The sequence below is a fragment of the Oryctolagus cuniculus genome, chromosome 7, assembly GCF_964237555.1.
Source record: "Oryctolagus cuniculus chromosome 7, mOryCun1.1, whole genome shotgun sequence".
Lineage (NCBI taxonomy): Eukaryota > Metazoa > Chordata > Mammalia > Lagomorpha > Leporidae > Oryctolagus > Oryctolagus cuniculus.
Window position 1 is genome coordinate 131,935,790 of NC_091438.1, and position 25,579 is coordinate 131,961,368.

The 25,579-nt window shown below is 45.7% G+C and overlaps 1 protein-coding gene and 2 long non-coding RNA genes across 25 annotated transcripts in view; 1 reads left to right on the forward strand and 2 right to left on the reverse strand.

Moving 5' to 3' along the window:
• LOC103350211 (uncharacterized) overlaps positions 1–3,835 on the reverse strand; it is a 72,909-nt gene extending 69,074 nt beyond the window's left edge. Inside the window, exon 1 of the long non-coding RNA XR_007924092.2 lies at positions 3,428–3,835. This is a non-coding gene — a long non-coding RNA (uncharacterized lncRNA). The remainder of the gene's footprint in view (positions 1–3,427) is intronic.
• SCMH1 (Scm polycomb group protein homolog 1) overlaps positions 1–24,961 on the forward strand; it is a 232,472-nt gene extending 207,511 nt beyond the window's left edge. For 21 of the 23 annotated variants that reach the window (XM_051857880.2, XM_070078662.1, XM_070078671.1 and 18 more), the window contains 6 exons: positions 7,462–7,662; positions 10,426–10,617; positions 15,075–15,269; positions 18,337–18,402; positions 22,725–22,867; positions 23,861–24,961. In XM_051857880.2, the coding sequence (XP_051713840.1) occupies positions 7,462–7,662; positions 10,426–10,617; positions 15,075–15,269; positions 18,337–18,402; positions 22,725–22,867; positions 23,861–23,986 (923 nt within the window). In that variant the 3' untranslated portion in view covers positions 23,987–24,961. The remainder of the gene's footprint in view (positions 1–7,461; positions 7,663–10,425; positions 10,618–15,074; positions 15,270–18,336; positions 18,403–22,724; positions 22,868–23,860) is intronic. The other 2 variants (XM_070078670.1, XM_008265475.4) reach the window with 1 other exon arrangement.
• Positions 7,164–23,861, reverse strand: LOC138850669 (uncharacterized). The gene is made up of 3 exons (XR_011390758.1): positions 23,257–23,861; positions 10,840–22,973; positions 7,164–7,803 (listed from the first exon to the last, which is right to left on the reverse strand). It is a non-coding gene; the product is annotated as an uncharacterized lncRNA (long non-coding RNA).
• Positions 24,962–25,579: the final 618 nt, after the last annotated feature.

A 25,579-nucleotide genomic window follows, 5' to 3' on the forward strand; every position in this document is an offset into this window, starting at 1 on the left:
GAATCCAGGAACTGGAAACACAATCCATGGCTCCTTTGTGGATAGCAGGAACCAAACACATAAGCCCTCACTGCTGCCTCCAAGCACCTCCATTGCCAGAAAATTGGGAATAGGAACCAGAACCAGAAACTGAACCCAGGTACTCCATTGTAGAATGTGGGCATCCCAAACAGCATCTTTGACACTAAGCCTTCCATAAAATTGATATTTTATGATTCATTTTCTCTCCTTTCTTACCATAATTTATAAATTTTTAAATTCTACTTGGTGATTACTCTGGGGTTTGCAATGTACACTTAAAATTAATCCACATTCACTTTCAAATTTTGATATTGTGTTGTTAAGTACAACCATGTTAAGAATTGATGTGTCTTCTTGAAGAATGAATCTCTTTATCAGTATGTAAACCTCTCACTTTCCCTGATGATTTTCCTTATTCTGAGCTCTGCTCTGTGATTAATATAGCTATTTCTGCCTTCTTTGGATTAATGTTAGTATGCTGTATATTTCACCACCCATCTAATTTTGATCTATTTGAATTTTTCAGTTTCTTGTAGATAAATATAATTGGGACTTGTTTATTGATATATTCTGAAAATCTGTCTCTATTTTAATTGATATTTTTAAACCACTGGAATTTAAAGTGATTGATACAATTGGATTAATGCCCACCATATTTGTTACTATTTCTGTTTGTTGTCCTTCTTTTTTCCTGTGTTTATTTTCTCCTCTTTTTCTGATTTTAATTGAGCATTTTATGACTCATTTTCTCTCCTTAATGTAATTTATAATTTTTAATTTCTACTTGGTGGTTACTCTGGGGTTTGCAATGTACACTTAAAATTAATCCAGATTCACTTTCAAATAACACTATGTTACTTCACAGGTAGCTTGATGCCTTATAATCCTAATTTTTTTTCATTCTTCATGTTATTACTAATCATTTCACTTATAGATAAACATATACAAGCACATATAATAAAATACATTATTGCCATTATTATTTTGAACAAAACTTTTACCAGTTACATCAATTAAGAATAAGAAAAGTAAAAGTTTTTACTTTATCTTCACTTACTTCTTCTCTGATATAATTCCTTTAGATGTAAGTTTCAGATTTGTATCATTTCCCTTCTATCTAAAGTACTTTAAACATTTCTTGCAAGGCAGGTCTACTGCCAACAAACTCTTTGAATTTGTTTTTATTTCTCCCTCGTATTTGAAGGATAATTTCACAAGAGTACAGAATCCTAGGTTATGGGTTTTTTTCTTCCCAATGTTTTAAATATTTCTCTCCACCTCATTTTGCTTGCATTATTTCTGAGGAGATGTTAGGTGTGCTTATTTTTATTTATTCTTCTATAAATGAGATGGGATTCTTTCCTCTGTCTTCCTTCAAGATGTTTTTGTTTACCTTTGATTTTCTGAGATTGCAAATGATGCACATAGGTGGAGGGGTTTTGGTATGTTTTCTGCCTCGTGTGCTCTGAGCTTCCTGGATCTGTAGTTCGGTGTCTGTCACTAACTGGGGAGATTCTCCGCCCTTTGCTTCAGTGCCTTTCTCTTTGTCTTCATCTGGTATTACCATCCTTCATATATTATACCTTTTGCAGCTGTCCCACGGTTCTTGGATATTATGATTTCTCTCTCAGTCTTTTTTTCTGTTTGAATTCGGAAAGTTTCTGTTGAGACATCTTCAAGCTCAGTAATGCTTTCCACAGCCATTTGTCACTCTACTAATGAGTCCTTCAGAGGCATTGCTTGTCTGTTAGTTCTTGGCCTCTAGTTTTCTTTTCTTAGATTCTTAGAATTTCCATCCTTCTGCTTACATTACCTGTCTGTTCTTGCATATTGCCTATTTTATCCATTAGATTGCTTAGCGTATTAGAACCATATTAAATGCCCAGTCTGATCTTTCCAACATCCCTGCCATATCTGAATCTGCCTCTGAGCCCCACTCTGTCTGCAGACGGTGCTTTTTGTCTTTGAGTATGCTTGTATTGCGTACTTTTTTTCTTGATAACTGGGCCTGATGCCCTAGATAAAAGGTCCGTATTACATAGGACTTTAGTGATGTGGTGGTAAGGCATGGGGAAGGAGAAGCATTCTGTAGTCCTGTAATGAGATCTCACTCCTTTAGTGAACCTACGCCCTCACGCTGTGTTCATGGTGCTCCTCAGGTTGGACAGGACAGCCAGAGTAGTACGGAGTGACATGTTTCCCTTCTCCCACGTGGAGCTCATCCCACACCCCTCTCCCAGAAATGGCTCTGAAAAATGCCCATTAGTTAGGATGTGATAAAATAGTCTTTCCTGAGGGAAGAAGACTTTGTTGAGAACAAAGTCCTCTGGTGTATTTCAGAGTGCTTCCTCTCACCTGCACTCCCCTCCTCTCCACTCTGACCACTGCCGAAAGCTCCAGGGGATTTTTCTCTGAATTTTATTGTGAGAACCTAGCTGAGCTCCTGGCGGTCAGACACAAAACTTGAGGACTCGCCCATGCCGTGACTGGGACATGGCAGTGTTTTCAACAAAGCCTCTAGCAGTTCACCCAGTACAGTGTAGGTTTCCTACCCCCTCCTGGGTCCCAGAGGTATTCCTGCTCCTCTGAGTTGTGATTCTCTCTGTTGTGTTTCTCCAGATGTGGGGTGCAGTGGTTTTCCCTAAGACCTTATCCTTCCATATGTAAAAAAAATTATTGATTTTTCATTTGTTCAGCTTCTACTTGTTAAGAATTGAGTAATGACTTTCAAGCTCCTTATGTGACAGAACCTTTCTCTGATTTTTTTTAACAACTCCCAATTTTGATTTCAGGGATGCAAGAGAAAATCAAAGCATAACAATATACAAAAATATGTTTATGACTTTAGCACCAGGAAGATTTTTAAAACAAGATGATAAGCATTAATTAGAGAGTATCAGTGTATTCTGCTATCTTAAAATTAAGGCAACTCATCTGTTCCTGATGGCATCAACTGGGGTGGCTTAATTGGGGCTAAGTATTGATCATTCATGTAGCTAGCAAAATTGGTGCTGGATATCATTAGTTCTCACAAAATCCTCTCCAAAAGATATCTTGGATTCCCTTATATCATGGATGCTGGGTTCCAAGAGCAGTTGTCCCAAGGAGCAGGAAGTGGAGTCTACCATTTCTGAAGACCTGAGCCCCAAACTTAGCATAGCATCATTTCCACCATACTCTAATGGTCCAGCACAGAGTCCAGATTCAAGAAGAGAATAGACCCCACTTCCTGATGAGAGGAGGGTCAAAGAATTATAGACCGTATTTTAAAACACATTAGTCTACTTTCTGGGCATTAATTACTTATATTGTTCCTTTTGTCCCTTTCTGCAAACTTAATTCTTCCCCCTCACAAGGTTTCTCATAAAAAAAAAAAAAAAAAAAAAAAAAAAAAAAAGTCTCATACCTTTACAGCATCAGGTTCAAGGACCAGGATCTCATCATCTAAATCAGGTCCAGGTGCACATAGGCCACTCAGATGTGCACCTCAGGTACACTCTTCTCCGTGTGTGATTTTTCTCTATCTGATGACCTGTGAACTAAAGAAACAAGTTGTGTGCTCACCACATTCACAACATACAGTTGTGGGATGGGCATAAGGTAACTTTTATAATTCCCATTCAAAAGGAAGGAAAATTGAGGCATGCAGTATTCACTGATTTGTAGAAATTCTGGAATGCACCTAGGCACATGTTGCCAACTCCTTAGTTAGGTCCACTGTTACTGCCTAGGAATTATTTTCTATGCATCTTAGTTTTCCCCTCTGTATCATCCTTTCTTTACCATGCGAAACTGAGATTGTCTTCTCAGTTTTCCTCCTGCCTGTGAAAGGTCAGGGATCTAAAGGATTTTTCCCATTTTGTACCATCTCTGTCCCTTTTAGTCCAAGCTGGCAAAGCTTCTGCCAGAATGATTCTCTTAGAAATTTGAGGAGTTTTCTTTGAATACTGTCAGAATCACTTCATCAAACAAATGGCACAACCAACCACAGATCTCTCAAAGATAAGCCCTTCTCTGCTTAGGGCCTCCTGTGCAGCTGCTCTGGGACAATACTCTTAAGATGCTTAAATTTCCTGTTATGGGCAAGCATCTGCGGGTCATTCCCTTAATATTCATAGAGACTTTCTGCACTAAACGAGTCTATGAAGCATAGTTTTAGATCTTTCTAACATCTTAAGAAAGGATTGTATTATCCCAATCTAGAGTTGATCTTTGGCCCTTACTTAATTTATAGTTGTTTGCCTTCTAGAGAGACTGGAAATGAGAAGCAATTTTATTTGTTAACTCTACAAATCCCAGGTGTATGTATGTGTACATTTTTGTGAGTTCATCTGCCCTCTTACATTTCGTTACATTCGATAAGAAGCACCCAGATGGCATTTTCATGATGCTGTCTGCAAACCTCCTCAGCTGTTTCCTTCAGTTCCTTAGGAACATTTCCTATTTCCGTGTTACTGCAGGCAACAATGCCATCAAATTCTCACATACTCTGTAGCAAGTATTCCCTGTCTCTGTCTTCCAGTAAGATTTCTTTACTTTTCTTTAAACCTTTGTTGACAGCCTCCTTAAGAACCTTCAGGCTTCCTTGAAAAAACTCTCCTGGAGACTCTCAGTTTTCACTCTCTCTGTGGCCCTCTATGCTTTTTTCTGCTAGCCTGTTCCAAAACCAGTGCCTGAGTTAGGCTTTTGTTACTGAAGCACCTATATGTGCTACTGGAATCTGTTCCAGTAATCTTTTGTATACAACAAACCATCATAAAACTTCATGGCCTGAATCACCAATATGGGCAAGGCTGCATGGAGACATGTCTCTGTTTCATGCAGTGTCAACTGAAGTGGCCTGACCAGGACTGGAGAATCCATTTCCACTGTGTTACTGACAAGTTGGTTTAGGCTGTGGTTTGTCTCCATGTGAACCTCTCCACGTGGTGGTTTTGCTTCCTTATGCACAGTAGTTGGGGTCCAAGAATGAATGAATGACCCAAACAAGAAGTGGAAGCTGCCAGTTTCTTAATCGACATACCTAGAATCTAACATAGTGTTGTTCTCTATCATTGTCTGCCTATTAGTCAAATGTGACAGAACAACAAGGAGGGATGGCAAAGAATTTCGGGGCCATGTTTTAAAACTGACAGACATTTAAAGGTTTTGTATTTCACTATTTTTTTAAAAAGACTATTTATTTATTTATTTGAGAGGTAGAGTTACAGACAGGGAGAGGGAGAGACAGAGAGAAAGGTCCTCCTTCCATTGGTTCGCTCCCCAAATGGCCACAATAGCCAGAGCCCTGCCGATCCAAAGCCAGGAGCCAGGTGCTTCCTCCCCATCTCCCACACAGGTACAGGGGCCGAAGCACTTGGGCCATCCTCTACTGCTTCCCCAGGCTACAGCCGAGAGCTGGATTGGAAGAGGAGCAGCTGGGATTAGAACCAGCACCCATATGGGATGCTGGTACCACAGTTGGAGGATTAACTTGTGCCACAGCTCCAGCCCCTATTTCACTATTTTTTTAATCATCACCCGACTGGCTGTATTTTTTCCTTTCTGTGCATTTCTATGCAAGGTAAAGTTTACATCAGTGGAAGGTCAAATATTAAGTATACAAAATGACAAGTTTAATAAATGTAAGCTCCTGCATAATTAAATGAAGATATTTCTGCCACCCCCCGGAGTTCTCTCATGCTTCCTCACAGTCAGTCTCTACTTCTTCATTTGTAGTCTACTTTTTATCACCAGAGATTAGATTTTCCTGTTCTTGAACTTAATGAAACTCACTGTGTGTACTTGTTTGTGTTTGGTTTATTTCACCTAAAATAATGTTTTTGACAATCAATGTGCTGTTGTGCCCTTTTTTACTCCCCAAAGGTACTTCTCTAAAAGGATATAACACAATTTATGTATCTGTTCACTTATTGGAGACATTTGGGCTGCTTCTAGTTTAAGGTTGTTATGACTAAACTTCTATAAACACTCATGTCTTTTCATAGATATTTGTTTTCACTTACTCCTCTTCTTTTTGAGTTCCTGAATTTTCAGTTATTTCAGTACAAGTGTCACATTACCAGACATGGAAATCCAGTTTCTAAATAGACCTCAGCCAATCCTTTTATTGGATCCACCATCACAGCAACCTCCAGACACTTCATCTGCTGGTGTTTACGCCTTTTATGAATTGCTTTCTTGGTTCTTCTAAGTCAGTTGCGATTTTTCTAATCTGCTTTCCAGCTTCCAAAATTTTTTTAAGTGTGTATATTTATTTAAGTGTGTGTAAGTTGCTGTGTTCTCTTACTCTGGCTCATCTCAGTGAGTTTTAGGAGAGAAGAAAGTTAAATGCATATATTCAGTGTCATTTACCCATTTCTTCTGTCTTGCTACTGTACCTTTCACTTCCTCCTCCCGACTATTTTCTATTTTATTCTCTCCATGTTGCTTCTCAGAATTATGAAGCTGGAGAGTCCGCAGAGGGCCTCTAGCTCAGCCTGCTCAGTTCACAGATGGTGACCCTGCCATCCATCAATAGCCCCCACAGCTACTACTATTATCTCGTTTGTCTTTAATAGCAAAAAAACTTGCCCTCCTATCCCTTCAGTCAGGGCCCCCCTGCAACAGTGCAAGAAAGGAAAGAACCCCTCTGGGCCGCAGATAAGGGGACAGAACGTCACTGCTGACCAGGCTGCCGGTGGGGCCTCTCCAGAGACCAGAGGAAAACTGTTCAGGGTGGGCCCACGCTGTCCTTCCCCTCCACAGTGCCAGGTGCAGGGTGCAGCCAGGCGAGTGCCCAGCTGTCTTGAGGTGAGAAACTACCCAAACAAGCAAATACGTAAATGGGACCTTCAGGCCTTTTTCATGGTTTTTATTTATTCCATTTCTTCCTACTTTTACTACTTTCTTTGGGCCCGAGGGCTGATTTGGAAGATAAGTAAATAGATTCTAAGACTTCGAAGAGAAAACAAGGAAAGTGGCCAGCAGTGTGACCATTTCACTTCCAAAGGGTAACACACATACACACATGCACACACCCACACCCATACACACACTTTACTGCTATTGCCATGACTCCATAGATCCGTTAACATACGAAGTGGTAAGTATGAAGAGCATGCGAAGTAACCAAGCACAGAAAATTCAAGTCCAGACATCTGGGAAATTGTTTAATTTTATTTTCAGTGCACACACGACAAAATGCAAATTCTGCCTTACCCTTTGGTCTGGGTTGTTCTCCCAGCAGACTGGATTCCCAGTGCCTTTGGTCAGTCATGCAGTTTGGGCTGGCAGCATCAGGGCGTACAGCCTTTTCTGGTAGCTCCAGCCCCTGCATGTCCCACCGGGTCTCACCAGCTCAGCTGCTGGAAATCCTGCTGGGGACCAAGGTACAGGGTGTAAACCATGGAAGAGAACACTGGAGGTCTTCAAGGTTCTTTGACGCTTTGTCTTCTGCAGTTTGTATCTACTTGAACAAGAACGGCAGCACAGGCCCCCACTTAGATAAGAAGAAGGTCCAGCAGCTCCCTGACCATTTTGGGCCTGCCCGTGCCTCGGTGGTGCTGCAGCAGGCTGTCCAGGCTTGCATTGACTGTGCTCATCACCAGAAAACTGTCTTCAGCTTCCTCAAACAAGGCCATGGTGGCGAAGTTATCTCAGGTAAGCACTCCTAGGCTGGTGTGGCCGCTAGCCAGAGAGGCAGGCCTTCTTCACCTGATTTCTGAGAGGGTGTTGTGGTTCCTACAGGAAACCTGTAGTCTCTGGGGAAACATGAAGGTATTCTGTTCCTCAAAAGGTCCTCTGCCAAGAAGAACACCCAAGAAGAATACATCGGACTCTGTTTAAGCCTCAAAACAGAGTTCTCTCTCCTACTGTCTTCCCGCTTAACTTCTCCCAAACAGAAAATAAATAAGTATATTGCTTTAAGACTTTCCAGAAGAAATAATCCAGAGGGGCAGTGTTACGGCAGAAAGACAGTTTTTCCATCCTGGCTTCTGTTAACTGCTAAACTCTTTTGTCATTCCTTTGACTCCTTAGCTACGCAGTCCTCTGCCAAGCCCAATATAAGGGAGCTGAATCCCTTGCAGGAATCCCTTGTAGGGCAGAGTAGGAAGGGTCATGCCTCTTCCTTCCCTGCTGTGAGATTTTGATTCAATAGCACCATGGTTTATGCTCTCACTTAAGATATTTATTTTTTCTGCTGAGCTTTGCCTCTGTTTCAGTTTTCCTAAGTCCACACCCCTATTTCTTACCCACAAAACCTACGGAGACAACCTAGAGCCTTTCAGTAATGCTATCCCATAATTCTCCACTCCCATTCCTAACGAGTTTCAATAACCAGCTTCAGGAAACCCAGCTGAGATGAGAAGCCCTATAAATTACCAAGCCATATTCTTTTAGCAAACATTTCTTGAACCTTTACCACATGTCAGAGACTATTGCCAAACAATGGCCAGGAGTGGAGAGAGTACTTCAGAAAGTGTGTGAAAAAGGAATTAAAAGAGAAGTTTGTTTTGGTGCCCAAATAAATCTATGCATAACTTTTTCAAAATATTAATTTCCCATGAATACCCCCCATATGCATGGATTTCAAATTTTTTTGCCCCAAAATAAATTTAACTCCATTTTGCATGAAATTTTGAAGTACTCTGGTGGATGATAGGCCCAGGTCTGAAACAGCTAACCATGAGAAGCGTTATAATAGAGAAATATGTGAGAGCCAAGACAAGGGAATGCTTGGCTATGGGGAGGAGGGGCGATAGGGAAGAAATCACCACAGAAGAGTGGGAACTGCCTGGGAGATGAGGCCCCGTGTCCTTGAGGCCCACTTCCTCCCTATCTGTCCTCTGCTTGGCTTCGGTGCAGCAGTCTGCAGGGGACCTCTCGGTTCCTTCCTCTTTCACTCTATCACATGTACCTTCTCTAGGGTTCTTCCCCTGCCCCAAAATTGGCTCCCTAGAGTAACCAAGCTCCCAAACTCCCATTTAATGGTGCTGTCTTTAGAGGCAAATATGCAGGCCTTCCTTTAAAAATCATGCTGATACATTAGGGTAGTTATAATCTACATAATTTCATGATACATCTCCAAATAACTAGAAGAGTAAAAAAAAAAAAAGCGAATGTATAAGGAGATGGAATTGATAATTACTGATTTGGGGCCACCAGCATCCTATACGAGCGCTAGTTCGTGTCCTGGCCTCTCCATTTCCGATCCAGCTCCCTGCTGCTGCCTGGGACAGCAGCAGAAGATGGCCCAAGTAGTTGGGCCCCTGTACCCATGTGGGAGACCCGAAGGAAGCTCCTGGTTCTTGGCACCAGATCGGCCCAGCTCTGGCCATTGGGGCAAGCAAATGGAAGACTTTTTTGTCTCTCTCTCTGTCTCTCTCTCTGTCTCTCTCTCTCTCTCTCTGTCTCTTTCTCTATATGTAACTCTGCCCCTCAGATAAATAAATATTTTTTAAAATTACCCTGATTTGACCATTATGAATTGTATGCATGTACCAAACTATCATATTCTAACTCATAAATATGTACAAATATTATGGGTCAATTTTTTAAAATGTTTCTGTTTATTTGAAAGGCAGAGAGACAGAGACAGACAGACATATACCTCTCATCTGCTTTTTCACTTCATAAATGTTTGCAATAGCTGAGACTGGGAACCAAGAGCTGGTACCTCAGCCTGGTGTGCCCTGTATGTGGCTGGGACCTAACTCCCTTGAGCCATCACCTGCTGCCTTGCTAGGGCACACATTGGCAGGAATCTGGAATCTGAAGCCGAGCAAGGACTCAAACTCAGGTGCTCTGATATGAGATGCAGACATCCGTAGTGGGATCTTAACTACTGTGCCATATGCTTGTCCCTCAAATAAAAATTTAAAGAAAAAATATGTTGATGTTTTAATAGGAAGGGAGAGTAAAATCAAGCCAAGCATGAAACAGTTCCAAATGTTCCCAAAATTCCCAAACCCTTAAATAGATTGAAATTTGTGTACATAAACTATTGCTGGCAATGGTTCTAGTCTCCTCTCTGTCCAACTTCTCAGTTCTTAGGCAGTGCTTGTGAAAATAGCACCCTAAGTGAACAGATTTCCTGGAGGAGGCCTAGCCAAGTGATGGAGCAAATAGAATCATGTTCACAGTTGTTTTCACAGGTTGAGTGAAATCTTTCCAGAGCCCCAGGGTGCAATAGGCCTGGCCTGGCCACTCCCATTATTGCGAGCCCTTTTGAGTTGGAGGCAAAAATCAAAGCCCTGGAGGGAGGGAGGGAGGTGAGGGGAGGCAGGGAGGAAGGCCGCACAGATTACCTTTGTGTAACCAGGTGAGCCTCAGGCAAGCAGTAGGCAGGGCCCCTCCCGCCCCGCTGCACACCGCACTGCACTGCCGGCTGACGTGCCTGGCCCTGTTTACTTAACTCCACAGCCGTGTTTGACCGAGAGCAGCATACTCTCAATCTTCCAGCAGTCAACAGCATCACCTACGTCCTCCGCTTCCTGGAGAAACTCTGCCACAACCTTCGTAGTGACAATCTGTTTGGCAACCAGCCCTTTACACAGACTCATTTGTCACTCACTGCCACAGAATACAGCCATAGCCACGACAGGTACCTACCAGGTAGGAGTTGGGATGGGGCCTGGGCTGATGGGGTGGGGCGGGGGAGGGGCGGGCGGCGAGGCTAGCAGCAGCAGCAGCAGCAGCAGCGGCTGTGAAAGTCCAGGGCCCAGCTGAACCTGCCTGGGCTGAACCCGCCTGCCTAGCGCTTCCTGTTGGAACTTTGGTTTTTGGTTCCTTACTTTGGCCCTTGGCCCAATCTAGGACTTTTCAGTCTCCACTCACTTTTACTCTCTCTTCAGGATTTTGTCTTCCATCTCTGTGATCACCTTTCTTTCCTCTGGACCCTTATTCCTTGAAAAAAAAAGTGGTTCATGATTTGCCTTCCGAGCTCCAAACTGCGTGTGGAAACACTGTGAAGTCACAGAACTCTCAGTGTGGATCTGGCGGCAAAAGCCTAACATAGATGGCTCTTGCCAGCAGAAAGAATTATTCTCAGGCAACTGATTGAGAAATTTGCTCCCTGGTGATTGGCCATCCATTCTTTCCTTTGGCACATGGCCCTAACTCTTGCAGTACTGCCAGTCTGGCAAGTCAGTTCAAGTTCCTGCTGTTTCTGACTTGGCTGGAAAATAACTTTCTTAGTTAACATACCAGACCCACAAGGGGAAAGCGATGCCATGTGTCCCGGATCAATGACTAAGCACTTCCCGGAGAGGTTAAAGAGTAAACTGAGCTCAGCATCTCTAATCTGGGGCCCACCACCCAGAAATACAGGGAATGAAGGAAAGCTCAGCCCAAAATGTACCAAGGTAGGTTATTCAAAGAGGGAGGATAGGGGGCCAGCACTGTGATGTAGCAGGTAAAGCTACCACCTGTAGTACCGGCATCCCATATGGGCACCGGTTCAAGTCCTGGTTTCTCCACTTCCAGTACAGCTCTCTGCTATGGCCTAGGAAAGCAGTAGAAGATGGCCCAAGTCCTTGGACCCTGCACCTGCGTGGGAGACCTGGAAGAAGCTCCTGGCTCCTGGCTTCAGATCGGCTCAGTTCCGGCCATTGAGGCCATTTGGGGAGTGAACCAGCAGATGGAAGATCTCTCTCTCTCTCTCTCTCTCTCTCTCTCTTGCTCTCACTCTCGCTCTCTCTCTCGCTCTGCCTTTCTGTAACTTTGACTTTCAAGTAAATACGTAAATCTTTTAAAAAATTTAAAAAGAAAGAGGGAGGAGAGGTCCTTTAAGAGTCCTGTGGAGTGTGTCCTGTGCAGAGAGGTTGGGGGCAGGGAGGAAAGGGGAGGGTGCAGGAGGATGGGGAGGAAGAAAGGTGTGCCCTCTGACCTTCTACATAAGTCTTATCCCACACTGCCTGCCATGTTATGTTTTCATCATAGTTTTAACAGAATTACTTCCAATAATAGTGCCACTTCTGAGAATGTGCTCAGGGAAGCAACTACTTGCCTAGTCCTCTTCTCTCCTGTCCCCATCTATACATCTACATCCTAATGAGTATTGCTCATGTGACTTTCATTTTTTTTTTATTTGACAAATAGAGTTAGACAGTGAGAGAGAGAGAGACAGAGAGAAAGGTCCTCCCTCCGTTTATTCAACCCCCAAATGGCTGCCACGGCCGGAGCTACGCCGATCCGAAGCCAGGAGCCAGGTGCTTCTGGTCTCCCACGCGGGTGCAGGCACCCAAGTTCTTGGGCCATCCTCCCCTGCCCTCCTGGGCCACAGCAGAGAGCTGGACTGGAAGAGGAGCAACTGGGACTAGAACCCGGCACCCAAATGGGATGCCGGCAGCACAGGCGGAAGATTAACCAAGTGAGCCACAGTGCCGGCCCCACTCATGAGACTTTCAAGCAGGGCAGAGACACCTGAATTCTAAATATTCCTCATGGGGACCAGAATGAATAGTGAGAACTTCTCACCTAACCTGCTTTCAATTGCTTTCTTTCAGCATCAGAGCCTCTGAAAATAGAAAGTAACATTCTTACTTGCAGGTAGAATGTTGTGTGGGGGCCTTTCTTGACTGAGTATGGTAGAGTCAATACAAAAGCAAGGTGTTAAATATTCCTAGCTACTGGCATGCAGGAACATTCGTCTGCATTTCATTAGTGAAAGTTGGGCCTGCCCCGGATTCTGAAAGAATGGATACACAAGAAGAGGCAGCAGGTTCATGACTGTAGCTGCTAGTATAAAGAGATATTTCTTAAAGAATTCTTAAATAGGATATAAGAACTAGAGAATAAGAGAGTATCTCAAAAATTTGTGAAAAAAATTGAATTAAAAGATATTAGTTTGGTACAAAAATTTTGAAATCTATACATATGAGGAATCTCCAGGAATGTTCATGGAAAATGCATATTATGAAAATTTATGCATGGGTTTTACACTAAATAGTTTTACACTAAAATAAACTTTATAATAAAATGTTTAATTTTTTAAAATTTATTTTCATTGGAGCTGGCATTGTGGCATAGCAGGTTAAGCCACCACCTGTGACTGTGTTGTCCCACATGGACACTGGTTGAAGTCCTTGCTGCTCTTCTTCCAGTCCGGCTCCCTGCTACCCCATGCAGGGGAAAGCTTGATTGTAAACATTGACTTCTTGAATGTCAAAGATGGAAAGTGTATTGTCCTACCAGACTCACTCAGGGCACCATTTGATCAGATAAGATAAGGATTTCCCAAAGCATCAGGCATGATGCCTCATTTTGTCCAGTATATCTCATTAGGATAAGATTAGTGATCTAGTGACCTGGTCTACTTCAGGTGTCCTCAGTCCCAATGTTCACACCCCACAACTCAGGATCCAGATCTCAGCGTTCTTAAAATTGCTGAAAAGAGGAGATACACAGTGGTTTTCACCAGCATCTGCTGAGCCCCTGGCTTTGTCATCAGAATTGTTCTTCACGTGAGGCAGGCAGGACTATACCCATCTTAGCTGAGTAAAACAAGGGCTAGCAAAGGGAGAGTACCGCACTACAAAACTCAGATTAAATCTTTTTCTTGAACTGTCACAGAGAGGTTAGGTTTGCCATTCTAACTCTGAATAAAAAAACAAAATAATAGTTCTGCATATTCATAAAGCCCATCTATTCAATTTTCTCATTTGGTGTTCCTAGCCTGGCAGGGGATAATTTTTCCTTATTTTACAGATGAGGAAACTGGTGTTCAGAGAATCACTGGTATTTCAAAGATCACATAGCTCGTGAAAGACAAGAGCCCAAGTACTGAGCCAAGGTTTCCTGCTTTGGGGGTTGAGTTCCTAGTCATGTCTCAAAGGGGGACACTGCTACTGTCATCTTGCCTAGAAAACAAAAACCCAAAATTTCAGCTATGGAAAGGGGATGGGGTAAGGCTTAGGTATTTTGGAGCCTCAGAGACTTCTCCTTTCAGAACTACTCCTAGGAATGGGCTCAATGATTAACCTCCCTGGGACAAATATTAATGACTTGAAGCCCACACAAATATTAAGAAGGAGCTTTGAAATCCTAGACCATCTTGCCACTGACATCCCATGTGCCAAACATTGTTCTTGGGCTGGTGTGCATTGGAGGCCCTGAGAGAATCCCAAGCATTATCTAAATACCTGATCTTTAAGGAAAACCACAGAGGATGGTGCTAAGGGCCGCTAACCGAGACACCCCCCACAAGCAAGGATTGCTGTGTCTGGGGAGCTGACTTGGTTTGGGTTAGATCCAATCCTGAGAGGGAGTCTGCCTCAGATTCCAGAGCGCAGTGATGCGGCACTGCTGCCTGGTGTGCTGTGGACTAGATGCAGAAGCATCAGGGTGAGATTCCCTTCATCATGTCACAGACATTCTCTTAGTAAGTTCACAGGTCCTTTGGAAGAAATGGACTTGCCGTGTTTTAGATGAGGACCCTGAAGTTGTGACAGAAACACTGCTGAGTTGCAGGGCCAAATTCTAAGCTTGATTCTGATCTCCCAAGCTCTTACCACTGCACACTCCCATCTTCCTTGGAATGCTTTTGTCAAACAGGGAAAATACAAAAGGAGAGCAGGAAGGTAGCAACAGATCCTTTGTAGACAGGCCTTTAGCCAGGGACCAAGAAGCAGATCTGAGCTGTCCTGCTGGCCAAGCAGATGGTCAGCTTCTAACACACCCTCATCTGAGCAAGCGTGTCTCTTCAGCACCTGTTCCCTGCCCTAGCAGTCTCTTCCATCCTAGAATAGCTTCCTTTCTTTCTTTCTTTTCTTTTTTTTTTTTTTTTAAGATTTTCCTTGTCCAGAAAAAGCATAAGACATGCAGATAAGTAAGACCATCTAGTCTAAGAGGAAGAGTCTCTAAGGAGACCCAAGTGCAGAGACTGGCATCAAGCTTGACTGAGGTCACCACCTGAGAGCAGACCCACGACCAGTACTCAGGCCTCCTGATGACAAGCCATGTCTTTTGTTTTCTTGCTGCATGCCCCACTCAAACAGGTACCTGGGAGCCAGCACCCTGGTGGTCCCTCCACAAATAGTCCCTGCTCTAACCCTGGTTTTATTATTTTCTAGGTGAAACCTTTGTCCTGGGAAACAATCTGGCCCGGTCCTTGGAGCCATACTCAGACTCAATGGACTCTGCCCTGAATCCCACCAGCCTTGTCAGCACCTCCCAAACTCTACGAACTCCTGGGTACCGGCCCTTGCTTCCCTCCTGTGGCTTCCCATCCAGCACTGCCTTAGCCATGCGCAGGTTGTGCTCCAGGGGTAAGCTGGCCAGAGTTCTGGGACCCCCTTTTGCTTTCTTTTCCTTTCTTCCTGAGCTCTGGGAGGCCAGAGAGAGCTAAGTACTTTTGCCTCCTGTCTGGGGGTGACACTGGAGGCTGGTCTTACTGTTGTGCTTGGTCAAGCACCTGAGAAGTAATTGGAGCTCTGAGATTGGCTTGAGAATGGCAGGAACTAAAAGCCAAAGACCTAGAGCCAAAAGGGACAAGGAAGGACTCATTCCTTGATCCCTTAGCCATTTATGTGAACACCATCTGTATTTAGCATGGAAAGGCAGAAATCAATCACTGTTTGTCCTTGGTCTTATAGAGAAGACAAACACTTAAACATTGTAAAACAATTTCTTGAGTACAGTAACAGAGTTGCGCTGCAGGTAGTATGAAAACGGCAAGAATGGACACCTACCCATAAGCTTGGTGTTCAAAGGAAGCTTCCTTGGGTGACCATATCAGGGCTGTTTCCAGAAAAAAGGAGGACTTTCCAGAAAAAGGAGTAACATGAGCAAAGGCAAAGGGATACAATGGATGAGGGCACTTCAAAAAGTTCATGGAAAATGGAGTTAAAAGGTAATTTTATTGTGTTGCAAGGATATTTTGAAAACCATGCATCGTTTTTTTTTATAATATGTACTTTTATTTACTTTTTGAAGACCCCTGGAATGCATGGATTTCAACTTTTTTTACACCAGAATAAACTCATCTTTAGTTCCATTTTCCACAAACTTTCTGAAGTATGCTTGTAATACAGATGGTACAAGGAATTGCATGCAGTTTGGTATTTCTAAAACGTAAAACACAACACTGGAACTGCATAAAGAAAAGCTGGGGCTGGTCAGGACTTACAGAAGACCTTGAATGCCGTGCTGAAGAGTTTGAAGTTGATCTTACAAGCCATGTGAAGCTACTGAAGGCTTTTCATTAGAGGTGGAACATCATCAGCTTGTGTTTGGACTAGACCGTTGAACACTATGTTCAGCATGAATTTTGGGAGGAATAAGAATAGAGAGACCAGTTAGGAGGTCACTAGAGTAGGCCAGACCAGTAGTCTGACCAGTAGTCAAAAGGCCTGGACTAGGGCATTGACAGTCTGAAGACTAAAGAAGGTATTTGAAAACTTCACAAAGTAAATTTGGTTAGTTGAGGATGCTGAGGAAGAAGGGAATGGGGAATGTCTCTTGACGTTTCTAGACGTGGTAGCTGAACAGATGGTGGTGCCAGTCACTGAGAGAGGGAACGAAGCATAGAAGAGAAGGAAAAGGAAGGAGCTACTAGGTCATCTCAAACCAGCAGGCAACAGTTAGGCAGGTCTAATTCTTAGGAAGGAATACTAAACCAAAGTTAACTATAGTAGAATATAGATAGTAATTGAAACGATAAGGTGAGTGAAACCCATCTTCCAGAAGTTTGCATACAGTGAAACAAAAAGTTGACCAGATGTGGAATTCTCAGGACCAAAGTCCTGAGTTCCAGAAGTGGGAACGGGAAGACCTGCCTACCAAAGAGAAAAAGGAACACTCAAAGAGAGGGGACACCGAAGAATTTGATATTATGGTGGCCAGCACAGCACAACAAAGTTTCGGGAAAATAGGGAGTGAAAAATATCTGTTGCATGTGGTTCTTAGTGGTGATTTTAGGAACAGTGACTTCAGGAGCGGTGAGAGCAGATTGCAGAGGGTGAAGGTACTAGGGGGTATTTGAGGGGAATAAATGGTAGTAAGTCAAAGAAGATCTTTTAGCAGGAACACTTGGGCTTGTTTTTCAGCAGACAACATGAGCCTTCCAAGAAGAAAACATTAAGGATATATGAAGGGGAGAAAATAAGGCCTCGGTTGAGGTTGGTAGGAAGGAATAGGGATGGAGGTCCTAAATAAATGGATCAGTGTGAAGCCAGAGGAGGCACGCCTTTTCTGAGCAGGTAGGGAAGATTGGTCGACTCCACTGGTGGGTAGAGAGGGCTGAATGGCAGAGAATTTAGGAGTGCTGAAATATTGGACTAGGCATAAAGAAGGTGGAGAAGATGGATCAGTGGGAAGGGAATAGTTTATGGGAAACATTAGGAATCCAGCTAAAAGATAAGTTTGCCAACTTACAAAAGCTATGATTTTCTTCTGTGGTTCTTAGTAACCTAGATATGGGATGAGAAAAGACAGTTTGAGAACTAAGGTTTTTTGCTAAGTTAGAAAGGCAAGTGAGGAAGGAAGTGAGAGAGTATGCAAATACACCAGTGGAGCTGTGGGAAGGTAATTTAAGTCACCAACCTCTAGAGCTGGAGGACAGGAAGAGAAGCAGGGTCGGGGAGATGGCAAGTCTGATAGCTGCAGAACGCAGTGATGTCATGGGTGTAGTGAACGTGAGTCCCAAGAGAATTGGAAAGATGGGGTGTTGGGGTCAGAGATTAGAATATTTTAACTCTGAAGTGGATTTATTCCTAGTGGTAACAGGACCCAACAGACAGTGGCCTTGGCAGTAGATAAATGAGGTCAAGTGGAGGTGGTAGTTCAACGGATTGCCTCCAAAGGTTATGGCAGGAATTAGGCTAGAGCAGAAGATAATGAGCTGAGTACCAAAAAGTCTTCTGTTAACCAGGGATAGAAACCTCAGGATCTCTAGACAGCAATGACTAGGAAGAACAGATGGTTGGGTACCTGTTTGGCCTCTGAAAAATATGGGCTTTCATGAGAGAATCGTCTAGAAGCAGCAGGGGGGCATTAGGGGAATGCTGCTTCCATACTCCCAGTTTGTCCTCCCTAGCCCAGGGATGTGGGGATATGAAAGAATAAGAGGACTCCATTAGCAAGGCTTGCAATGAAAAGAGGAGCGAGCGCTTTCATGAAGACTGAAGCTTGTGGTGCCCCTACCCTGCCCTAACCCCAGGAAGGCCGCAAAATGGAGTACAAAACTCTCAAGTAGAGGCAGAGGGGAGAGCTGATTCTAGCCTCAGCCCCTGCCTTGAAGTATGGGTAAGTCATCTCACCCCCAGGTCTTCCTCACATGCAGATGTTCCTGATGGGCAAAATGGAAATGCTAATACCAACCTGGTCTTTCCACAGGAGTGTTAAAACGATCAAATGAAAGAAGGGATATGGAACCATTTTGGAAGTTAAATCATTCCCCAGGTATGAGGGAAGTTACTGTGATTGTGATCTTCCCCAGACCCTGTTTCTGCTGGGAATGCTTCAGGAGAGGCTGCCCCCATAGCACTGGCCTCCAATGGCACTGCTGTCCCCTATGCCTCTCCGCCCTTCCTCTGGGGCTCCTGGGTCCGGCATGTCGTGGTCCAAATCGGCTTTTGACGATTCCAAAAGGCTACGAGAGGATTCTACCACAAGCCAAGCCCATCTCCTGTTGTGTTTCATTAATCCAGGATGATTAGGCATGGGTTTGTTAGTCCGGTCTCTGCAGATGTACGTCACTTGCCATAGTCATTCTCAGTCTGAGCCAGCTGTCCTTGCTGGAAGAGCCGCTGCCAGCTGGGGACACTGGGATGGGCAACCCTGGGACAGGAATGGGGCAGAGAGAGTGTTAACTCGTCTCCTCCCTAGCTGTGTGGTCTCAGGCAAGTCACTTACTCCCTATGGGCCTTGGTTCCCTCCTCTCTAAAGACAGTGATAATACCTCCTTCAAAGGCTGTTTTAAGGTCAAAGGAGTTGACATTGGTGGGGTTCTTTATAGAATCCCATTCATATATCAGACCACTTCTCACCTCTACCACCCCGTGCATGCCACATTGGTCTCTTGCATGAATTACTGATACAGCTTCTTTTTTCAACTGCTCTGCCTTGCTTCTCTCCTTGCCCTGCTGAAATTTCTTGTTGGTACAGACTGTGAGAATGATCCTTGTGTCTGTTTCAATCAGAGAACCAGTGGTTTCAGTGGCGTACACGGTCTGTTTTCTGTACTACCATGTCCCTCCTTGCCCTCAGCACACGTATCCACGCCTCCTGGATGTTATTTCTCAGCACTTTCTCGTTGCACTCTAACACACTGACCTTCCTGTTAAATCTCCAACGTCTGCTTCAAGGTGTTAGCTCAGATTCATCATTTCGGAGATGTCTCTCCTACCACCGTAAAAATTAACAACTTCCACCACCTGAACTCATGGAATTTATATTCTCACAGGAGGAGGCTGACAGACACACACACAGACACTTAAGAGCATTAGAAATGTGGCGTGTCTTAGTCCCTTTGAGTGGCTGGGACATAGACATTCATTTCTCACAGTTCTGGAGACTGGGAAGTCCAAGATGCAGGTGCCACCCAATTTGGTGTCTGGTGAGGGCTGTTTGCCTACTTACGCTGTCTCCTCCCTGTAGCCTCATGTGGCCAGAGAGACGAGAGACCTCACGCAGGCCTGTTGTACACATACTCATCGTGTTTATGAAGGGTCTGCCAAAGCTCCAACCTCTTAATGTCATTACAATAGAGGTTGATTTCAATGTGTGAATTTTACAGTGACACAAACACTCAGCCAATAGAGTATGTAGATAAGGATATTTTAAGAAGTTCATGGAAAGTGGAATTAAAAGATGTGTGGGTGCAAAAAAAATTGAAATTCATGCGTAGTTTTCAATGATATGCATTTTCCATGAACTTGTTTTTAAAGATTTATTTATTTATTTTGAAAGGTAGAGTTACAGAGAGGGAGAAAGTTAGAGAAATCTTCCATCCACTGGTTCACTCGCCAAATGGCTGCAATGGCCGGGGCTGGACCAGGCTAAAGCCAGGAGCCGAGAGCTTCCTCCAGGTCTCCCATATGGGTGCAAGGGCCCAAGGACTTGGGGCATCTTCTGCTGCTTTCCCAAGCACAATAGCAGGGAGCTGGATTGGAAGTAGAGTAGCCAGGACTTGAACTGGTGCCTATATGGGATGCCAGCACTGCAGGCCTTGAGGTTTAAGCTGCTGGGCCACAGCTCCAGCCCCTCCATGAGCTTTTTAAAGTCTCATGTGCATGGATTTCAGTATATTTAAGCCAAAATAAATATTTCTTTTTTTAATAAGCTAATTCTTTTTTTAAGATTTATTTATTTATTTGAAAGGCAAAGTGAGAGAGAGAGAGGGAGAGACAGAGAGATCTTCAGTCCCCTGGTTTACTCCCTAGATGAATGCAGCAGCCAGAAGGGGCCAGTCCGAAGCCGGAGCCAGGAGCCTCTTCCAGGTCTCCCACATGGGTGCAGGGGCCCAAGGACTTGGGCTGTCCTTTGCTGCTTGCACATTAGTAGGGAGCTACAGTGGAAGTAGAGTATCCAAAATTCAAACCCCTGCCCATATGGGATGCCTGTGCCACAAGTGGTGGCTTTACCCACTATACCACAACGCTGGCTAGCAGACATTCATTTTAATCTCATTTTTCCCAAACTTTTTGAAGTACCTATGTGTATATTTACCTATTTAAACTATTCTCTATATGAGTATGAATGTGTACATATTTATATGAATCCAAGTCCCTGATCAGAGCAGTTGCCTAAGAAGGTGCAAGAAGGACTCATTCATGCATATGCTGTCTGCCAGAATCCTCTCTGTGCTCTCTGGTGTCCCTGTGGTTGGTCTCTGTCTCAGCATTTCAGTGTGCTTTTAGGGCAGAAGTGGTTGGCTCACAGAGTCCTTCCAACTCCCTGTCTCCTGACACCTCTAAAAAGCTATTGAGGTTTCTGTGGCTCTAATGAATCCTGCTTGTTCTAGCATACGTCACCCTGGTCTGGTCAGTGGCCAACTACAAGCCTAAAAGACAGTTTTCTAGAATTGCCAGGCAAAGTATGCTTTGCCTCATAGACCTGGGACTCCGAATGAGGGAAATTGGAGGATCGTTAAAGATTAGGTCTCTCTGCCTTCACGGATGTGCGTTAGCTCTGCCACTTGGTGGCTGTGCCAGACGTCTCTGAGTCCTGAGGACATAGACGTGAGCAAAGCAAGGCCCTGCCTCAGTAGACACAGTCTGGTAGGAGAGAAATACACAAGGAACTGTCAGGTGTGACTGCTCAGTGATTTAACAGATGTGTTTGAAAATCTGCTGTAGCAGACTGGACTCTCTTCTGTGTGTTGGAGACATAGCAGAGAGCAATACAGCTTATATTCTGTGAGGAGGATAGGCGATAAACATACAATAAATAGAATGCATAAAACTACTCTAGGTAGATACATGTGTAGGGGATAAAACCGGGGGTTACTGGTTTGAGAGTGACTGTTGGGAAATTGACTAGTTGTACTAGGATATCAGTGAAGGCTTCCTTGAGGAATCAGTATTTGAGATCAGTCCCAGAAGTTGAAAACAAATTAGTCATGAAAAAACCTGGAAAAAGAACATTCCAGATAAGCCAAAGAGTAAAAGTTTGGCTTATTCGAGAATCGGAGAGAAGTCTAGAGTGCTGAAGTGCAGGTGAGAGGAGGGTGGGCTACAGGGAAACAGGTGAGTGGAACGCGAAATGAAGCCCAGGGTAGGAGGGGCCGGGAGGGGGGGGGGTGCCGAGGAGGCCATGAGAAGGAGCTCAGGTTCCATTTCACATGCAGTGGAAGGCCTCACATTGAGGTTTTCAGTGAGGATTGACCTGATTCAATCTGGTTTGTAAAGGTTCCTTTGGCTGCTTTATGGAGGATAGATTACTAGAATGTTACAATCGGGAAACTGCAGAATGAACTGGAACCAAGAGATAACACCCAGTGCCTTGTGAGATCAATATTAGACCGAAAACTTCTCATAAAAGAGCTTGTCCTTGAAGTCAGGACTGGCTTAGTGAGGTTTGAGTTTGCCAGAAGAAAAGGAAAAAGTGGAGGGACAGAGTGAGGCACATTCCAGGCAGGGGGATTACAGCATGCAAGAGGTCAGAATAACCAGGTGATGGTCAAAATCGAGATCCCAGACCCCAGAGGGGAAATGGGAAGAGCTTTGTTTGAGCCCCAAGTGAGATAAAAATCTGAGCAATAAGTTAGCATTGAGATTCCTGGCAACCAAGGCAAAAACTTGTCCTCTGCCTTAGTGCATCAGGTGGTAGTGCTGTCACCTGTTCTCCAGGCCACGGAAGAGGACCAGGGCACTACCTACCACTTCTTCTTTCTTCCCCAGTTCCAAAGAATTTGGTTCTAATCTTGCCCATCTACCAGGATCTCTACAAATGGTCCCCAGAGCCAAGGCAAGGGCAGCCTCATCACCAGCCCCCACTGAACCCAAATAGTCCACCTCAGTGTCCGCCTGCATCTCAGGTCCAGGCTGCATCACAGCCTCGGTGCAAAATTCCTTAGGACCATTTCCAAAAATTAGATCTACCTTTGGAAAACGAAGATTGGACTTGCCCATTGTGGAAAACCTAGGCTGCTCCAGTTCCCCTGCTAGGCCCTGCCACTGTCATATGCGTCACCTGGGAGACCACTGAGATGTGCCAAGAGCACGGTAGGGGGTTACGAACCAGTCCCCACCCGTCACAGTAGGCACCCTCCTGTCCCGCAGGGTCGGACCGATACCTGGAAAGCCGGGATGCTGCTCGACCCAGTGGCCGGGACCCCTCCTCATGGACAGTGGAGGACGTGATGCAGTTTGTCCGGGAAGCTGACCCTCAGCTTGGACCCCACGCTGACCTCTTTCGCAAACATGTAGGTGTCTCTGTCTGACCTCTCGATGTTCACTGGGAGTTTTGCTTCTACAGCTTGTAGTTTCTTAAAGGATGCAGGCTGTATAGTGGATCCAGGTCCTTTGGAACTTAACATAGGAGACACCATAAAACTTAGACTCTTGGGTCTTGGACAGACCACTGGGCACTGTATTCGACTCACTTTTCTGGTATAGAATTGGCTTCAGTGATTTGCTATGGTGTTTAAGGCCTGAGGGCTCAGTTCTAGGGATAGGAATCTACTGAATGTTCCAAGGAGCACTTGCTGTCTCACCTGCCTGCCTTGACGTGAGACAGGGGCCTCAGCTCAGCTCAGAGTCTCTCACAATGTGGGCCTTAATTCTGCAGCCTCGTCAGTACCCCATCACCTACCTGCCCCTCTGTGAGCCTCTGGTGTCTTTGCAAGTGGCCACTTGGCTCCACAGCCAGGTATTGTCCCTGGTCCTCTTGTGACCACATTCTTGATACGGGGTTCCAGCTCACTTCCTCGTAGCCCGGTGCTGTTCTGCCCTACTGACGTGATGCCCTCATGTCTCTGATGGTTTCACGGATCGTGTACATCTTCCACAGCAGCCATGTTTGGAGGAACTCTTGGGCCGTAGGCCTCACAACTGCTCAGTGAGTGGCTCTTTTGTGCCAGCTCACAGAGGGGTCCCTGCTGCTCAGGAGAGACCATGACTCACAGAGGAACAGTTGAGGGTCCGCCAGCTGGGGAGGCTTCCGAGAAGAGGTGGAGTTGAACCAGGTCTCTGAGGTTGGGAAGGCAGGGAACTGAAGGAGAATGGCGCAAACACGTGAAGAGCCTAACCTGGTGCGTTCTGTAGGAGACGCTTGGATAGAGGGAAGAACAGACAGGCTTTCGTGTCACAGCAGGTCGTCTGGACCCCATGTGGTTGGCACTTCTTGAGTGTCCTTTAATCAGCATCGGGTGGTCGGATGGCCCGGCCTCTGATGGCGCTGCCCCCTCTTCCCCCAGGAGATCGATGGCAAGGCCCTGCTCCTGCTGCGCAGTGACGTGATGATGAAGTACATGGGTCTGAAACTGGGGCCTGCGCTCAAGCTCTCCTACCACATTGACCGGCTGAAGCAGGGCAAGTTCTGAGCGGGGCAGCTGAGATCAAGTCTCCCTGGAGGAAGGGCCGGCAGCCGCCCCAGGCCTCAGCACACCAGAGGCCGTGACGCTACCACTGCCGGCCCTCCTGCCACTGGGCGTCCTTCTGTGAAGGGCGAGGAGGGGAGAGCGTGGGGCCCAGGCTGGGGCCACTCTCCTCAGCCCTGCTGAGTCTCTCTGGTCTCTATTTATTTCTCAGGCCGGGCTGGCCTCATCCGGAGTTTTGACTGAACACTTCCAAGTGTGGGAGGAAGAGGCCAGCCCTGGGGCTTTGGAAGACAGGCCCTGGAATGACACCTGTGCCCATGCCCTGACCACCTCCTAGGCGTGGTGTGGCACACTGTTGCCCCACAGCTCCTGCCTTCTCACCAGACTCCCAACTCTGAACTCATGGTGCGAACCTCCACCTTAAAAAGTCGTATTGCTAATTTATTGTTTCTGGCCCTTGGCCAAACCCTCTAGTTAATACTCCTCCTGCACCAGACCCTGGGTTTCGGGAAGAGGGAGACTGCTCTGCTCTGGTCCCAGAGCCCTCTCCAGATAGGCATGGGCCTTGCAGAGGGCACTCCTGAGGGCACTTTCTCTCTGGAATGGATAACCCTGTAAGCCCTGACCACGCCGGTCAGCAAGGGGAGGAGAGGGTCCCTGTCACCTGCCCTTCTCTCTCCCCAGTGGCCCCTTTGCAGCCCCAAGCCTCATCTGTGGGCATGGAAGCCCCTTGCTTCGTACGGTCTCTACCACAGCTCTGTGCCCTGGCCAGAACTGCTGCCACAGAAGACTGGGCCTGATGATCTTAGGCCAAGGAGGTCCTGTGGTAGATGGGAGGGAAGGGTGCCCAGGCTGAGTCGGTGCCATCCACTCCACCACCCTTGTGCTTTCTTGTGAACCAGTCAGCAGCGCGGCTGCTCCCACAGCCATCTGGACTGATTTTATGTCGGTTTGTTTATAAATAAAAACCAACATAGATGCCAGTGTCTTCATCGGCTGACAGCCAAATCCCTGTGCATTCACTGGGCAGCTCACTCCCCTTCTCTTGGCCTCAGTTTTCTCTTCTTTACATGAGGAGCTTGGACACAGTGACCCCTAAGAGCTCTCTGAGACTCACAGTCCCTACAGAACAGGCTGCCTTCCAAATGCCCACGGGGGCCCGAGCATCTTGGAGGGCAGAGACAGGCACACACACACGCACGCCGCCCTGAAAGACAGGGTGTGGATGTGACCTCTGGTGCAGGGGGACAGCGGTGAGTGCAGCAGCCACACAAAGCCAGGGCGGGAAGGAGCCAAGGTCAGCAATTCAAAGGCTGCGCCTCAATGCCTAGGTTTGTCCTTCTCCTCCTGGGCCGAGGGGAAATGCAGGCCCGCCCCAGCTCAGGCCTGCACTGTGCCCTGCGCACTGACTGGGGGCTGGGCGCGATGCCTGGGTGTCAGGTGGTACAGGGTTCACAAGAGGGGCAGCAGCTCCGCCATCGCGTCTAAGCCGATGATAACCAGCCTGTTTGTTGTCCCTACTACGTGCCACACAAACTGCTCTACGTGAATTAGATTCCTTTCACTCGGTCTTCATAGTGGGGGCAGGAAGTGGCA